The sequence below is a fragment of the Lipotes vexillifer genome, unplaced genomic scaffold (assembly GCF_000442215.2).
Source record: "Lipotes vexillifer unplaced genomic scaffold, Lipotes_vexillifer_v1.1 scaffold591, whole genome shotgun sequence".
In the NCBI taxonomy this organism is placed as follows: Eukaryota; Metazoa; Chordata; class Mammalia; order Artiodactyla; family Lipotidae; genus Lipotes; species Lipotes vexillifer.
The window spans coordinates 3,600,000-3,618,726 of NW_006791954.1; the positions used below are offsets into that span (position 1 = coordinate 3,600,000).

The 18,727-nt window shown below is 42.8% G+C and overlaps 1 protein-coding gene across 1 annotated transcript in view; it reads right to left on the minus strand.

Annotated features, from left to right (window-relative positions):
- Window positions 1-175: 175 nt before the first annotated feature.
- The window catches only part of CWC25 (CWC25 spliceosome associated protein), a 32,013-nt gene continuing 13,461 nt past the window's right edge, over window positions 176-18,727 (minus strand). Inside the window, exons 5-10 of the mRNA XM_007465145.1 lie at window positions 18,488-18,615; window positions 17,766-17,829; window positions 16,932-17,143; window positions 16,457-16,555; window positions 774-935; window positions 176-290 (exon numbers count right to left, since the gene is read on the minus strand). Coding sequence (XP_007465207.1) covers window positions 176-290; window positions 774-935; window positions 16,457-16,555; window positions 16,932-17,143; window positions 17,766-17,829; window positions 18,488-18,615 — 780 coding nt within the window. The remainder of the gene's footprint in view (window positions 291-773; window positions 936-16,456; window positions 16,556-16,931; window positions 17,144-17,765; window positions 17,830-18,487; window positions 18,616-18,727) is intronic.

Sequence of the window (18,727 nt, forward strand, 5' to 3'; positions counted from 1 at the left end):
AAAAAAAAAAAAAAAGAAGTGGCCTGTTTTTGGAATCCATGGAGGAGAGTCACTTTGAACAGTGGTGGTTTGACATCTGTGGAAGAAGCCATTTGAACTCTTATAAAGAGAATCTTTAAGGGATCAGCAGCCTCCCTGGAAATTTCAGGAAAACCAGCAAGAGAGGGGATGGCTTTCATCTTTTCATAAAGTTCTTCTCCAGAGCTACTGAGGTTCTCTGTAGAGAGTAGATATTCCGCTTCACCCGATCTTCCAGAGAAGAGGTAGATGCACTCTCTAGCTTCATGCGGCTGGGAAGAGAAGACAGGTGAAAGTTAAGTAACACGCATTTGTCAACTGGTCAACTATCTGGCAGAATAAGAAGAAACAGGTTGCTAGCCATAAAGCAGCTGTAGAAACACAAGCTCTCTTAAGCCCATGTAGATAACTTTCGAGTGACTCCATCTGGAACTCAATTTTTTATAAATTTAGAAGGGAAATGTATCTGTTTTGGAAAATAAGTCCAAGCTTCATTTGAAAAAGGCTTCCTGAGCCATGAATTCTTAGGAGAAGGCAAAGGAGATTCAGTGAAAATACCAATTCACTTCTCCTGCCCTCAGATGAAAAACGTCCCACTGTCTGGCCAGAAGCTGGGAGTAGTAACAATGGTGTCTGGGGGCTGAGCTCCGCACCGACACAGAAACACTGGGAACACAATGAATGAACCAGTTGCCCAACTGCCTCCTTGGGACCATCGCCATGAAAGCTGATAAGCAGGAAAATGATGCACTCACTGGATAAACTTCCCATCCCGGGAGTCTAGCTTTTCCAGCCTCTGCTCCCGTTCGTCATCCTTAGCGTGCCTCTTGAGGATGTTCAGCCTCTCTTCCTCCCGCCACTTGGCGTTTTCCATCATCTCTTGCCGTTTTCGCTCTAGCTCCTCTGATGACAGCTTTCTGTTGAACACAAAAATCACCCTAAGGTCTACTTCTCTCCCAGCAACAACAACAACAAATAGAGAAACACCACAGGGAGAAGAGAAACCAAGTAGGACCCCAGGTTCTCCAGCCCATGGCTCTCTTCTCTCGGAAATGCCCAGCCCAGTGCCACACACAGCATGAGTTTCCTTCCTTCCTAATATCTTATTCAGGTGGTTGCACTCAAATTTCAAAGACTTTTAGTGAAGGATTCCATACTCTCAATAATCTCTGGAGTAATTACTCTGAAACAATAAATACAAAACATAAACTGAGAGGGGCTTCCCTGGTGGCGCAGTGGTTGAGAGTCCGCCTGCCGATGCAGGGGACGAGGGTTCGTGACCCGGTCCGGGAGGATCCCACATGCCGCGGAGTGGCCATAACCGTGAGCCACTGCCGCTGAGCCTGCGTGTCCGGAGCCTGTGCTCCGCAACGGGAGAGGCCACAACAGTGAGAGGCCCGCGTACTGGAAAATAAATAAATAAATAAACTGAGAACTAATCAGGAGCCTCAGGCTATGGCAATTATATTCCAGTTGTTTGCTCAACAACTTATAAAACAGGGGACTAAGTTCATCCATGTAACGGTTAACATCTACCACCTACCCACTAGAGGTGCTTAGAAATTCATGGACGTAGTGCATGAGTATACCACTTTAGGACTAAGCTAGAAGCAAGATGCCTGAAGAGTTCAATTTAGCCTCGAACAGTAATAGGTAGGTCTTTCCTGGCACTCACTGCAAATGAAGAGCAAGAAGAGGAGGTGATGAACCAGCTCGATCACTACCAATGTCAGACATCCAAATCCATTGCTTCTCAAGTTTGTGTGATGTACTGATCCCCCTTTAAAAGGAAAAATAATTATCGGAGTCCCATAAGGGAGTGGGAGCCCAATTTTGAGAAAATTAAGATACTAAAATTTGACATTTAGTTATCTATAGCGAAATGAAAAGCCTCCCCTTCAAAAACCCCACTAACTAAAATATATAAAAGCACAAGAAGATGGAAGAGGAAATAACACTAAATAAGAGATGTGAACAAATTGTCAGAAGATGGAAGTGGATGAAGGAGTAGTAACCACTTTAACAGATTAGAGGAAACTGAATCCTAAGTGCCTGATACTGATCAGAAGCAATGCAAAACCCAGGAAAGGTTCAGGGACTGCAGGAACCAAGCACTTTGGAGGGTGGTGCACAGGGTTGAAAACAAAGGGACTAATTTAAGGTCTGTATAAGGAGCAGTTAAGACATTCTGGGGTCCTCACGCCTGACTCGGGGGAAGCCCGTGACTACTCTCCCAAACATCTACAGGAGACCCTCCAGAGGGTAGACCCTCCAGTAGTTTCTGAGAAATTGAACCATACAGGAGAATGACACCAGACAGGTACATGTAAAAGAATGAAATTAGAACATTTTCTCACATCACATAACAAAAATAAACTCAAAATGGATTAAAGACCTAAATGTAAGACCGGAAACCATAAAACTCCTAGTTTTATGGACGTGGAGTTCATCTCTCTCCACGGATACATGAGGAATACATCTATAAATACAACAATTCTCACAGAACACTGGCTGAAAACTAGCAGAAGACCTTGGACGCCAGAAAGGACTATAAAGATCCCTGCATAACTGGGTAGGACGGAAAAAAAAGAAGGGAGGAGGAGGAAAGGAAGCGGATGGGGACCTGCACTCTGGGGCGGGGGAGCTGAAGCAGAGGAGAGAGTCCTGAATTCGGGGAAACCCCCTCTCCGACGGGAAAATCGATTGGGACAGAAGGGAAGCATTTGAGGCTGTTGGAAGAGGGTGAAGTGGCCGACCTGTGGCAGACGGGACAGAGTGAGAAATACACAGATGGTCCGTACCACGGGCTTGCGTGCCCCAGACTGGGACGTGTGTTCACAGGTGTGCAAGGGGGCTGGGAGCTGGTGCATGGGGACTGGAGAACAGGCCCAGAGTGAGAACTGCTGTTGGATGTGGGAAGATGAACAGAGGGGACAAGAGGGAGGAAATCTGCAGAAGGAAATGCCTATGCAGGAAGACTGAACTGCCATGAAAGCAGGCGCTACTGCTGAGTCACATGCATGGGGAGGAGCCACTACTGTAACCTCTCTCTCCCCACACGCCGGTGCCTGCCAACGACAATAAAAGAAGCCCGTTCAGGGCTGGCCCTCACACGCCTGCTGCCGGATGCCAGAAAAACCCTGGCCAGGGCTGGCCCTCACGTGCCTTATGCTGGGCGCCAGAAAAGGCCCTCACTAGGGCCATATCTCTTGTACTCATGGCTGCCGGCTTCCCTGTGCATTTGGCATGGCCCGGTCTCCCGCGATCCAAGCAGTCAGACCACCTCTGTACCCCATCCTCACAGGGGCAGACCCAAGAGCTCCAAGGCAGCCTCAGGACCAGACTCCTGTGGGTGGACCACACACAGAGGTGGGGATAAAACCAAAGCTGAACCCTAGGGACAGGGTAACTAAGGAAGAAGATTGAAAATCTTTCCATCAGCTATACAAGCTGCAGATTAAATCCCCAGGATCAGCTAGGTAGACCCTGCGTCTATGGAATATCTGAGTAGACAATGAGTGTTTCCCACAAATGAAAACGGTCTAGTTCTGGCAGCTGTGGACTTTGGGGGCAGCACACACAGGAACTGGGCTACATTAGAGTCTGAGTGGTGCTCACAGGGCCCACAGCAGGTCCAGAGACCAGCCCACAGGCTCCCCTCTTGGGGAGGCGGAGGTGGGCTGTGGCTCATGGCAGGTGCAAGGACACTTACAGCAGAGACCCCAGGGAAACATAATTATTACTATTAATTTTATTATGTTTTGATTCATTCTGTTGTTGGTTCTAGCTTTTTTCTTGGTTTCTTTTTCTTTTCTTTTTTTGTTTGTTGTTGCTTTAGTTTTTTTTCAGTCTTTTGGGATCTCCATGTTTTATTACATATTTTTATTGTTTACACAATTCTATTTTTACTTTGCTCTTCTGCTGTTCTGTGTTCTTTTCCCTTATTTTTTTCCTTCCTCCTTTTCTTTTTTGAATCTTTTCATTTCTACTTTGTTTTTCTGTCGTCCTGTGTTTTATCCCTTTTTATTTTCTTTCATTATTATTATTATTATATATTTTTTTTTTCCTTGCGTTATGCGGGCCTCTCACTGTTGTGGCCTCTCCCATCCGCGGAGCACAGGCTCCGCACGCGCAGGCCCAGCGGCCATGGCCCACGGGCCCAGCCGCTCTGCGGCATGTGGGATCCTCCCGAAACGGGGCACGAACCCGCGTCCCCTGCACCGGCAGGCGGACCCTCAAGCACTGCGCCACCAGGGAAGCCCCATTATTATTATTTTTTAATCATTTTTATCAGTTTGTTCTGTTTCCTTGCTTTACTCTTCAGCTGGCACACTGCTTCGGTTGTTTTTAGATTATGTGTTTTTGTTAGTTTTAATCCTAATTGTTTGATTTCATTTTTGAGTTCTTCTATTTGTCTGGTTCTCTTGCTTTTTGTTTTATTGGGCTCTCTTTTTGTTTCTTTTACATGAGTGTGTGTTTCCTTGTTTCTGCTTTTGTTTGTTTGATTTTGTTTTTACCATTTCTCCAGGGTTTTGTCTTTTTCTTTAATATATTTTCTATTTTATTTTTATATATTTCTGTTTCTACGTTGCTTTTCTGTTGTTCTGTCTTCTTTTCCTTTCTCTTCTTTTTTTTATATCATTTTTTTGTCGGTTTGTTTCGTTTCTTTGCTTCATTCTTCAGTTGGTACTCTGCTTTGGTTTTGTTTTGGGGCTTTTGTCAGCTTTCTTCTTAATTGTTTGATTTTGTTCTTGGGTTCTTTTGTTTGTCTTGTTGTTCCCTTGCTATTTGATTTATTTAGTTCTGTTCTTGTTTCTTTTGTGTGTGTGTGTGTTTCCTTGTTTCTGTTTGTTTGATTTTACTGTTTACCATTTGTCTGGGGGTTTGTTAGTCTATTTTTTAATCCCCTTTATTGCTGGGATGAGCGACTTGCAGGGTCTTGGTCCTTCAACCACAAGTCGGGCCTGGGATTATGGAGTGGGAGCACCAAGTCCAGGATGCTGGACCAATAGAGAACTCCTGGCCCCAGGGAAGATTAATCGCCAAGAGCTCTCACGGAGGCCTCTATATGAATCCAAGACCTGGCTCCATCCAACTGCCAGCTGCTCCCAGTGCTGGATGCATCACACCAAACAACAAACAAGACAGGAACAAAAACCCACCCATTAGCACAGAGACTACCTAAAGTCATACTAAGGTCACAGACACCCCAAAACACACCACCTGACACGGCCCTACTCAGCAGAGGGAAAAGACTCAGCTCCACCCACCAGAACGCAGGCACCAGGCCCTCCCATCAGGAGGCCTACACAAGACACTGGACCAACCCCACAACCGGGGGCAGAGAACAGGAGCAAGAGGAACTACAACCCTGCAGCCTAGGGAAAGGAGACATCAAATACTGTAAATTGGACAAAATGAGAAGACAGAGAAATATCTTACAGACAAAGGAGCAAGATAAAAACCCCCAAGACGAAATAAATAAGGGGGAAATAGGCAAACTACCTGAAAAAGAATTCAGAGTAATGATAGTAAAGATGATCCAAAATCTTGGAAATAGAGAAAATAGAAGAAACCTTTAACAAGGACCTAGAAGAACTAAAGAGCAAACAGTCATGAACAACACAATAACTGAAATTAAAAATACTGTAGAAGGAATCAATAGCAAAATAACTGAGGCAGAAGAACGGATATGTGAGCTGGAAGATAGAATGGTGGAAATAACTGCCGCACAGCAGAATAAAGAAAAAAGAATGAAAAGAACTGAGGCCAGTCTCAGAGACCTCTGGGACAACATTAAGTGCACCAACATTCGAGTTATAGGCATCCCAGAAAAAGAAGAAAAAAAGAATGGGTCTGAGAAAATATTTTAAGAGATTATGGTTAAAAACTTCCCCAACATGGGAAAGGAAATAGTCAATCAAGTCCAGGAAGCACAGAGTCCCACAAAGGATAAAGCCAAGGAGAAACACGCCAAGACACATATTAATCAAACTAACAAAACTAAAAACACAAAGAAAAAATATTAAAAGCAGCAAGGGAAAAGCAACAAATAACATACAAGGGAATCCCCATAAGGTTAACAGCTGATCTTTCAGCAGAAACTCTGCAAGCCAGAAGGGAGTGGCAGGACATATTTAAAGTGATGAAAGGGAAAAACCCACAACCAAGATTACTCTACCCAGCAAGGATCTCATTCAGATTTGATGGAGAAATCAAAAGCTTTACAGAGAAGCAAAAGTTGAGAGAATTCAGCACCACCAGACCAGCTTTACAACAAATGCTAAAGGAACTTCTCTAGGCAGGAAACACAAGAGAAGGAAAAGACCTACAATAACAAACCCAAAACAATTAAGAAAATGGTAATAGAAACATACATATCGATAATTACCTTAAATGTAAATGGACTAAATGCTCCCACCAAAAGACACAGATTGGCTGAATGGATACAAAAACAAGACCCATATATATGCTGTCTACAAGAGACCCACTTCAGACCTAGGGACACATACAGACTGAAAGTGAGGGGATGGAGAAAGATATTGCATGCAAATGGAAATCAAAAGAAAGCTGGAGTAGCAATACTCATATAAAACAAAATAGACTTTAAAATAAAGACTATTAGAAGAGACAAGGAAGGACACTACATAATGATCAAGGGATCAATCCAAGAAGAAGATATAACAATTATAAATATCTATGGACCCAACATAGGAGCACATCAATAAATACGGCAAATGCTAACAGCCATGAAAGGGGAACTCAACAGTAACACAATAATAGTAGGTGACTTTAACACCTCACTTACACCAAAGGACAGATAATCCAAACAGAAAATAAATAAGGAAACACAAGCTTTAAATGACACATTAGACCAGATGGACTTAATTGATATTTATAGGACATTCCATCCAAAAACAACAGAATACACTTTCTTCTCAAGGGCACACATAACATTCTCCAGGACAGATCACATCTTGGGTCACAAATCAAGCCTCGGTAAATTTAAGAAAACGGAAATCGTATCAAGCATCTTTTCCAACCACAATGCTATGAGACCAGATATCAATTACAGGAAAAAAACCTGTAAAAAATACAAACACATGGAGATTAAACAATATGCTACTAAGCAACCAAGAGATCACTGAAGAAATCAAAGAGGAAATCAAAAAATACCTACAAACAAATGACAATGAAAACAAAACAACCCAAAACCTATGGGCTGCAGCAAAAGCAGTTCTAAGAGGGACGTTTATAGCAATAAAATCCTACCTCAAGAAACAAGAAACATCTCAAATAAACAACCTAAGCTTACACATAAAGCAATTAGAGAAAGAAGAACAAAAAACCTCCAAAGTTAGCAGAAGGAAAAAAATCATAAAGATCAGATAAGAAATAAATGAAAACGAAATGAGGGAAAAAATAGCAAAGATCAATAAAACTAAAAGCTGGTTCTTTGAGAAGATAAACAAAATTGATAAACCATTAGCCAGACTCATCAGGAAAAAAAGGGAGAAGACTCAAATCAACAGAATTAGAAATGAAAAATAACAACTGACACGGCAGAAATACAAAGGATCATGAGAGACTACTACAAGCAATTATATGCCAATAAAATGGACATCCTGGAAGAAATGGACAAATTCTTAGAAAAGTACAACCTTCCAAGACTGAACCAGGAAGAAACAGAAAACATGAACAGACCAATCACAAGCACTGAAATTGAGACTGTGATTAAAAACCTTCCAACAGGGGCTTCCCTGGTGGCGCAGTGGATAAGAATCTGCCTGCCAATGCAGGGAACATGGGTTCAATCCCTGGTCTGGGAAGATCCCACATGCCATGGAGCAACTAAGCCTGTGTGCCACAACTACTGAGCCTGTGCTCTAGAGCCCGCGAACCACAACTACTGAAGGCCACATGCCTAGAGCCTGTGCTCCGCAACAAGAGAAGCCAAAACAATAAGAAGCCCATGCACCGCAACGAAGACCCAACACAGCCACAAATAAAAAACAAATAAATAAATAAATTTATTTTAAAAAAAACAAAAAAACCTTCCAACAAACAAAAGCCCAGGACCTGATGGCTTCACAGGCGAATTCTATCAAACATTTACAGAAAAGCTAACACCTATCCTTCTCAAACTCTTCCAGAATATAGCAGAGGAAGGAATACTCCAAAACGCATTCTATGAGGCCACCATCACCTTGATACCAAACCCAAAGATGTCACAAAAAAAGAAAATTACAGGCCAATATCACTGATGAACACAGATGCAAAAATCCTCAACAAAATATTAGCAGACAGAATCCAATGGCACATTAAAAGGATCGCACCCCATGATCAAGTGGGGTTTATCTCAGGAATGCAAGGATTCTTCAATATATGCAAATCAATCAATGTGACATACCATTTAACAAACTGAAGGATAAAAACCATATGATCCTCTCAGTAGATGCAGAGAAAGCTTTTGACAAAATTCAACACCCATTTATGATAAAAACTCTCCAGAAAGTGCGCATAGAGGGAACCTACCTCAACGTAATAAAAGCCATATGTGACAAACCCACAGCCAACATCATTCTCAATGGTGAAAAACTGAAAGCATTTCCTCGAAGATCAGGAGCAAGACAAGGGTGCCCACTCACACCACTATAATTCAAAATAGTTTTGGAAGTTTTAGCCACAACAGTCAAAGAAGAAAAAGAAAGAAAAGGAATCCAAACTGAAAAAGAAGAAGTAAAAATGTCACTGTTTGCAGATGACATGATACTATAGACAGAAAATCCTAAAGATGCCACCAGAAAACTACTAGAGCTAATCAATGAATCTGGTAAAGTAGCAGGATACAAAATTAATGCACAGCAATCTCTTGCATTCCTAAACACTAGCAACAAAAAATCAGAAAGAGAAATCAAGGAAACACTCTCATTTACCACTGCAACAAAAAGAATAAAATACCTAGGAATAAACCTACCCAAGGAGGCAAAAGACCTATATGCAGAAAACTGTAAGACACTGATGAAAAAAATCAAAGATGATACAAACAGATGGAAAGATATATCATGTTCTTGGATTGGAAGAATCAACAATGTGAAAATAACTGTACTACCCAAAGCAATCTACAGATTCAGTGCAATCCCTATCACATTACCAATGGCATTTTTCACAGAACTAGAACAAAAAATTTTACTCTTTGTATGGAAACACAAAAGACCCTAATAGCCAAAGCAATCTTGAGAAAGAAAAACGGCACTGGAGGAATCAGGCTCCCTGACTTCAGATATACTACAAAGCTACAGTAATCAAGACAGTATGGTATTGGCACAAAAACAGAAATATAGATCAATGGAACAGGATACAAAGCCCAGAGATAAACCCACACACATATGGTCACCTTATCTCTGACAAAGGAGGCAAGAATATACAATGGAGAAAAGACAGCTTCTTCAATAAGTGCACCTGGGAAAACTGGACAGCTACATGTAAAAGAATGAAATTAGAACACTTCCTAAAACCATACACAAAAACAAACTCAAAATGGATTAAAGACCTAAATGTAAGGCCAGACACTATAAAACTCTTAGAGGAAAACATAGGCAGAACTCTCTTTGACATAAATCACAGCAAGATCTTCTCTGACCCACCTTCTACACTAAGGGAAATAAAATAAAAAATAAACAAGTGGGACCTAACGAAACTTAACAGCTTTTGCACAGCAAAGGAAACCATAAACAAGACAGAAAGACAGCCCTCAGAAAAGGAGAAAATATTTGCAAATGAAGCAACTGACAAAGGATTAATCTCCAAAATTTACAAGCAGCTCATGCAGCTCAGTATCAAACAAACCCAGGGGCTTTCCTGGTGGCACAGTGGTTGAGAGTCTGCCTGCCGATGCAGGGGACACGGGTTCGTGCCCTGGTCCAGGAGGATCCCATATGCCACGGAGCGGCTGGGCCCGTGAGCCATGGCCTCTGAGCCTGCACTCCGCAATGGGAGAGGCCACAATAGTGAGAGGCCCACGTACCACAAGAAAAAAAAAAAAAAAACCAAAACCAAAAACAAACAAAAAAAACCAACCCAATCCAAAAATGGGCAGAAGACCTAAATAGACATTTCTCCAAAGAAGATATACAGATTGCCAACAAACACATGAAAAGATGCTCAGCATCACTAATCATTAGAGAAATGCAAATCAAAACCACAATGAGAGGGCTTCCCTGGTGGCGCAGTGGTTGAGAGTCCGCCTGCTGATGCAGGGGACATGGGTTCGTGACCCGGTCCGGGAAGATCCAACATGCCGCAGAGCGGCTGGGCCCGTGAGCCATAGCCACTGAGCCTGCACGTCCGGAGCCTGTGCTCCGCAATGGGAGAGGCCACAACAGTGAGAGGACTGCGTATGGTAAAAAAACAAACAAACAAAAAAACCACAGTGAGGTATCACCTCACACCAGTCAGAATGGCCATCATCACAAAATCTACAAACAATAAATGCTGAAATCTACAAACAATAAATGCTGAAGAGGGGGTGGAGAAAAGGGAACCCTCCTGCACTGTTGGTGGGAATGTAAATGGATACAGCCACTGTGGAGAACAGTATGGAGGTTTTTAAAAAAACTAAAAATACAACTACCATATGACCCAGCAATCCCACTCCTGGGCAAATACCCTGAGAAAACCATAATTCAAAAAGATACATGTACCACAATGTTCACTGCAGCACTATTTACAATTGCTAAGACATGGAAGCAACCTAAACATCCATTGAGAGATGAATGGTAAAGAAGGTGTGGCATTTATATACAATGGAATATTACTCAGCCATAAAAAGGAATGAAATTGAGTTATTTGTAATGAGGTGGATGGACCTAGAGTATACCATACAAAGTGAAGTAAGTCAGAAAGAGAAAAACAAATACTGTATGCTAACGTACATATATGGAATCTAAAAAAACAGTACTGATGAACCTAGTGGCAGGGCAGGAGTAAAGACGCAGATGTAGAGAACAGACTTGAGGACAAAGAGGGGGAAGGGGAAACGGGGACAAAGTGAGAGAGTAGCACTGACATATATACACTACCAAATGTAAAATGGATGGCTAGTGGGAAGCTGCTCCATAGCACAGGGAGATCAGTTCGATGCTTTGTGGTGACCTAGAGGGGTGGGATAGGGAGGATGGGAGGGAGCCTCAAGAGGGAGGGGATATGGGGATATGTGTATACTTACAGCTGATTCACTTTGTTGTACAACAGAAACTAACACAACATTGTAAAGCAATTATAATCCAATAAAGATATTTTTAAAAATAATATATAAAAAAAGAAACATAGGCAGAACATTCTTTGACATAAGTCACAGCAATTATTTTTTTAGATTTGTCTCCTCAGACAAAGGAAACAAAAGCCAAAATAAACAAATGGGACCTGATTAAACTTGAAAGCTTTTGCACAGCAAAGGAAACTATCAACAAAACAAAAAACCGAGACTTCCCTGGTAGCGCAATGGTTAATAATCCACCTGCCAATGCAGGGGACATGGGTTCGAACCCTGGTCCAGGAAGATCCCACATGCCGCACAGCATCTAAGCCCGTGTGCCACAACTACTGAGCCTCCGCTCTAGAGCCCATAAGCCACAACTACTGAGCCCACATGCCACAAGTACTGAGCCCACATGCCTAGAGCCCATGCTCCGCAGCAAGAGAAGCCACTGCAGTGAGAAGCCCGCACACCGCAATGGAGAGTAGCCCCCGCTCGCTGCAACTAGAGAAAGCTTGTGAGCAGCTATGAAGACCCAACGCAGCCAAAAATAAATTAATTAATTAACTTAAAAAAAAAGAAATACAACTGATTTAAAAAAAAAAAACCTACTGAATGGGAAAAATATATTTGCAAATGATATGACTGACAGAGAGTTAATATCCAAATTACATAAGCAGCTCAAACAACTCAATATCAGAACAAACAACCCAATTAAAAAATGAGCAGGAGACCTGAATAGACATTTTTCCAAAGAAGATATAGTCTTCTATATCTTCTTGTGCATGTTGGCTAGTCTTCTTATAGTCAACATGTACATGAAAAGATGCTCAACATTGCTAATCATCAGGGAAATGAAACCAAAACCACAATGAGGTTCACCTCACACCTGAAGAATGGCTGGTGTCAAAAAGACCACAAATAACAAAGGTCAGTGAGGATGTGGAGAAAAGGGAACCCTACTTACCTTGCTGGTGGGAATGTAAATTAGTGCAGCCACTATGGAAAGCAGTATGGAGGTTTTTTAAAAAACTAAAAATAGAACTACCATATGATCCAGCAATTCCACTCCTTTTTTTTGCCACGCCATGCAAGATCTTTGTTCCCTGACCAGGGATCGAACCCATGCCCCCTGCAGTGGAAGCACAGAGTCCTAACCACTGGACTGCCAGGGAATTCCCAGCAATTCCACTCTTGAGTATATATCCAGAGAAAATAAAAACACTAATTTGAAAAGATACATGCACCCCAATGTTCATAGCAGCATTATTTATAATAGCCAAGATATGAAGCAACCTAAGTGTCCATCAACAGAAGACTGGATAAAGAAGATGTGGTATATAATGGAATATTACTCAGCCATAAAGAAGAACGAAAATTTTGCCATTTGCAACAACATGGATGGACTTGGAGGATATTATGCTTAGTAAAATAACTCAGAGAAAGACTGTATGTTATTACTTATATGTGGAATCTAAAAAATGAAATGAATGACTATAACAAAATAGAAAACAGACACACAGATGTAAAGAACAAACTAGTGGTAACCAGTGGGGAGGGGGATGGAGGAGGAACAAGATAAGAGTAGGGGACTAAGAGGTACAAACTACTATGTATAAAATAAATATGATACAAGGATATATTATACAGCACAGGGAATATAGCCAATATTTTATTATAACTTTAAATGGAGTATAATCTATAAAAATATTGAATCACTATGTTGTACACCTAAAATTGATATAATATTATAAATAAACTACACTTTAAAAAAAGGTGTCTATTGGGGCTTCCCTGGTGGCGCAGTGGTTGAGGGTCCGCCTGCCGATGCAGGGAACACAGGTTCGTGCCCCGGTCCGGGAAGATCCCACATGCCGCGGAGTGGCTGGGCCTCTGAGCCATGGCCGCTGGGCCTGCGTGTCCGGAGCCTGTGCTCCACAACGGGAGAGGCCCACGTACCGCAAAAAACAAACAAAAAAAAAAGGTGTCTATTATTTGATCAAAACAATTAAAGAAATTATGCCTTAATAACAGTAATTAATGCAAGAATAGTAACTCCATTTCCTATTGCCACCTTTGTTCTGGGCAATTTACAAGCCCAACAGAAGGAATTTTAGCTACTTCTGGGGTGTGACCTTATAGTAGTGGTTTATGTTAGTTTGTTTTGAGCATACACATTTTTTTAAATTATAAAAGTGTTGTGGGGCTTCCCTGGTGGCGCAGTGGTTGAGAATCCGCCTGCCAATGCAGGGGATGTGGGTTTGAGCCCTGGTCCAGGAAGATTCCACATGCCACGGAGCAGCTAAGCTCGTGTACCATAACTAGTGAGCCTGTGAGCCACAACTACGGAGCCTGCATGCCACAACTACTGAAGCCCGCACACCTAGAGCCCGTGCTCTGCAACGAGAGGTTAACACAATGAGAAGCCTGCACACCACAATGAAGAGTAGTGGCCCCCTCTCGCTGCAACTGGAGAAAGCCCACGCACAGCATGGAAGACTCAACGCAGCCAAAAATAAATTAATTAAATAAATTTAAAAAAAAAAGTGTTGTGATATCATGATATCTATCACATATAGAATGCATAAACAACAAGGTCCTACTGTATAGCACAGAGAAGTGTATTCAATATCCTGTGAGAAACCATAATGGAAAAGAATATGAAGAAGAATGTGCATATGTGTGTGTATGTGTGTGTGTAACTGAATCACTTTGCTGTACAGCAGAAATTAATACAACATTGCAAATCAACTATACTTGAATAATTTTTTTTTAAAGTGCTGTGTTGACTGTAAGAAATTTAGGAAGCACTGAAAGCAATAGAAAAATAATGTGGAATCCCTCAGTCCCCCAAAAAAAACTTAAGAGAAAAAAAAAGTCTTAGTCTGTAAAAATCGCTTTAAATTGAGAACCTCACTGCTAAAGAAAAGCTTCATCCTTCAGCTGACAAGAAAGTTATTTTAGATCACTAATTAAAACAAAACATACATACAAAAGAGAACTCAAAAAATTTTAAATCCTTACAGAACTCTCAGGCCCTTGAGGAAATATCCAGTGACTCTCAATCTGAGAAACAGTGTAACTAGTGCTAAGAAAGGTTTTACAGCCATAACTTTGCTTTTGTCTTAATTCAGCACCATCTTGGTTACATCTTTGGTGTTCAACTACCTGGAACACCAAACCAAAACAAAGAGATATATCATAGAATCCATGCTTTCAAGTTTCTGTGTTTCCATTTCTGGAAGACAAAAGTCTTGAGGGCTCTAACTCACTTTATTTATTTATTTTTAAAAATTTTACTGGGACTTCCCTGGTGGCATGGTGGTTAGGAATCTGCCTGCCAATGTAGGGGACACAGGTTCAAGCCTTGGTCCGGGAAGATCCCACATGCCGCGGAGCAACTAAGCCCATGTGCCACAATTACTGAGCCTGAGCTCTGGAGCCCGTGAGCCACAACTGAGCCCAAGTGCCACAACTACTGAAGACCACATGCCTAAAGCCCGTGCTCTACAACTAGAGAAGCCACCGCAATGAGAAGTCCGCACACCACAACGAAGAGTAGCCCCTACTAGCTGCAACTAGAGAAAGCCCGCACGCAGCATCAAAGACCCAATGTAACCAAAAATAATAAATAACTTTATTTTTTTTTTTTTTGCGGTATGTGGGCCTCTCACTGTTGTGGCCTCTCCCATTGTGGAGCACAGGCTCCGGACGAGCAGGCTCAACGGCCATGGCTCACGGGCCCAGCCGCTCCACGGCATGTGGGATCTTCCCAGACCGGGGCACGAACCCGCATCCCCTGCATCGGCAGGCGGACTCCCAACCACTGCGCCACCAGGGAAGCCCTAAATAACTTTATTAAAAAAAAAAACTTTATTGAAGTATTGGTCCTATACAGTAGGACCTTGTTGTTTATTCTAACTCATTTTAAATCACAAAATTCAACAAAGATTCTAAGGGCGATAAGAAAGGCTGACAAAGTGAGACAAATTTAAGTGATGGCAGATGGCAAAAGAGACAGAAAAACAAAGCGGGATCTGAAAAAGCAGACCTTGCGCTGACCAAGAGCCTTACAATACATCAAAAAAAATACACCCATGAGCATTCATCCCTAAGAACAGCATGAATTACAGCACAGCAGAAGAACTGACCCAGTGTCACCAATAAAAAATTATGCAAAATATACCCTCCCTCTCTGGGAAGGCAGGGAAATATGTACATGGGTATTTTGGAAAGTTGCCAGTGAAAAAACCTTAAACTTAGGGAATCAGGCAATTAAAAGTTAAAAGGGACTTTAGGGCTTGCCTTTCTTCTAACAGCATACTGAATAAAAGAGGTTGTTAGAAACTCTCAGTGGTTCTCAGTGCTGGTTGTGCACTGGAACTACTGGGATGCTTTAAAAATACTGATGTCTGGGCCCATCCCCAGAGATTATGATGTAATAGGGCTGGGGTGCAACAAGGGATTGATTGGGATTTGGGTTTTTCTTTAAGCTTTCCAGGTGATTCTAATGTGCAGCCAACTGGGGGAGGCAGTTAAAGGAAGTACACAAAAGTTGCCCAAGTCAACTAAACTTTTTCTTTTTTAATGGGATCTTCGTTCCTTGACCAGGGATTGAACTGGAGCCCACGGCAGTGAAAGCGCCGAGTCCTAACCACTGGACTGTGAGGGAATTCCCTCATCTAAACTTCTAAGAGCAATCAAAACCCCTAGGGACAGCCTTTCATGGGCACAGCCAATTCCCCTCAGGTCCCATGACTGCACACCCATATTCTGTCTGACCCACACCATACCCAACTCAAACACAGAGTTTATCTTAGGGTGTCTGCCCTCAAGGAGACCACCTTCCTGCTTCCCTTTCAGCTGATGCCTCAAGAAAGGCGCACACTCTTAAGAAAAGCTTCCTGTAGAAATCTCTGTGAGAATAACATGTTTACAGGTGTTGAGAGACAATCACTTAGTGAACTGGTCATTAGTTCAATAGTTCAAAACTATTTACTTTGTCCTTTCAATGTGACTCGCATGGGGTGGGGGGCAGGGCAGATGGTTAAAAGTTGACCAAGATGAATAAAAGAGGGGTGGGCAAAAAAGGTGATATAGATTATCCATTTGCCCTGGTCTGAGCCATTCCAAGACTCAGGCCTGAAAGTCTGAAGTTAACCTACTGGGCTCTTGACTCACCTGGTGTACCCATGAGCATGCCGCCTTTGGTAGATGTCTTTTTTAGGTGATAGGCTCTTACTTCGGCCTCTGTCTCTCCTATTTACCTTAGAGTTGTGCCTGTAACAGACACAGAGGGCAGAGAGGAGAAGAGCTTTTTCAATACAGTGGCTTTTATCATGTCCTTCAAATGATGGAAGAAAAGCTAACAGTTTTGGAACCATAATCCAAATTGAAGAAAATAGAGGGAAGAAGTGGAAGAAAAACAAAGGCGTAAGGATACATAAGATTTGATATTAATCTCACTCTAGAGATTCCACATATATAAATATGTAGTTCTAGGGGTCTGAGCTTTACATTTTTTTAAAAAAGTAAAGATAATAACAAAGCAAAGACATTTGGAAGACTTGATGAACAGACATCGCTAAAAGCAAATACCAGCTGTAACCAGGCCCCCACATTCACAGGTTATTTCCCGCTGAATTCCCATACTCACGGTTTGCTTGGCCTTGGGGACCGAGACCTTCTGCCTGGCGATCGAGACCTCCTGTCCCGAGACCCTGCCTCTCTGGTGCTCTTCTTGCTGGCATGTCTGGGAGGTGAGGGAGAGGAGCTTCTGGACCTGGAGTAATTCTTCAACCCACGCACTCGCTTTTGCTCAGCTGTCAGAGGACCCTGCAGTCCCTGGCTATGGTCAGAGTTCCTGACCTATATCATCAAGGAAAGGAAGAAAAGCTATTCATAGGAAAATCTAGCAGCTCAGGAGAAGATGCAGTGAAACAAGAAAATGAATAAGCACTGAGGTTCTGTAAGGAGCCAACTGGGTATACCAACCCCATCACACAGTTATCACTGAGAGCTGTATAAACTTAGGAAAGTTATCCTCAGAATGCCCTAAAAGGATGTATCACCCAACCACCTAAATTGGCTTGGCTCTTTGTTACAGCCTAAGGAGGAGCAGGAGGCAGAATATGGAGGACAGGACCTCAGGTTAAACATACTCAGGGGAAAAAAGGAATCCAGAGGGATGTACATTTATCAAAAAGTCATCAACCCTTAACATGTACGCATTTCATGTAAGTTATATGCAGAGGGATGGACGGAATGCCTAAATGCCCACTGGTAGCTTAGCCTCTCTGCTCAGAGGGCCCTCAGCCATAGTCAGAGACTCAGGGATAAGGAATGGGCCTGTTCTCCAGTCTGTGCTGCCCAAACTCCCTTCTTTCTGCACGTCTGATTGGTTGCTAAATATGCTCTGTGTCCAAAAAGGTACCCAGGTTGGCACGTTCCAGTCCCACAGTCACTCCCTCTGAGAAGCCCATATCCTTACCTGTAAGCCATATCCAGGGACTTTGGACAAAACAGGGGAAGAATTTGCCATCTTCTTTTGAGATCTAAGAGATTAAAACACATATTCATTGAAAAAGAAAATGCCTAAAGGTCCAGTTTACAGCTCTTGTGCTGAGACGTGCTTCCTGTTTCAAACATGACCTCTCCCACCTCCCAGCTCTCACATGGGAGTGTGTTTCTCTATCTTTGCTGGAAGATGCATCAGCACAGTCATGTTTTTACTGAGAAAAACCGTGAGCCTTGCTTTTCAGCCCCAGCGCCCAAGCACATTCTCCTCTCACCTCGTGCTGCTATTCTAGGGACTACGAGTGAGTCAGCAGAGACAGCGCTGGCGGCTCCCGCAAAGGAGACACACAGAACAGGTCCAGATGGGCCCATTAATGCATTTGGAAAAAAAAAAAAAAGCCTCCATAAAACCCACGTAAGTCTTGCAGGAATCAAGAGCTGAGATGAAAGTCATATCCAGGGCATCTGACCTAAGACTGACACAGCTACAGCCAGCTCCCCTGGGGGTTTCACCAACTCCTCCAGGAACTCAAGTGCTAGCTGGCCAGCTCTGGGGGCAGAGGGCCAGTGTGCAAGTGTTCTCCACTGAACCCCCAGAACCTGGTGGCTCCTGGCCCGGAGCAGGTATTCAGTTCATATCTGTGGAATGAATGAGTGAGTGAATCAATGGTGCAGGACGCCGTTCCACACACTCACCTCTCCCGGCCGTGCTCATCCTCGCTGCTGCAACGATCGCTGCCTGAGCTTCTGTGCTTATGTTTCTTGTGCTTCTTTTTCTTCTCCTTCTTTTTCTTCTTCTCCTTTTTTTCCAGACTCATTTGCAACTAGAAAATGCCCAGAACATAACCGCGCAAGATTACTGGGACCCCTGTCAGTCCCTCTGAGGGGACAGGGTCATGTGTAAACTACCTGCCTCCAGGCCTCAGGGTCTACAGG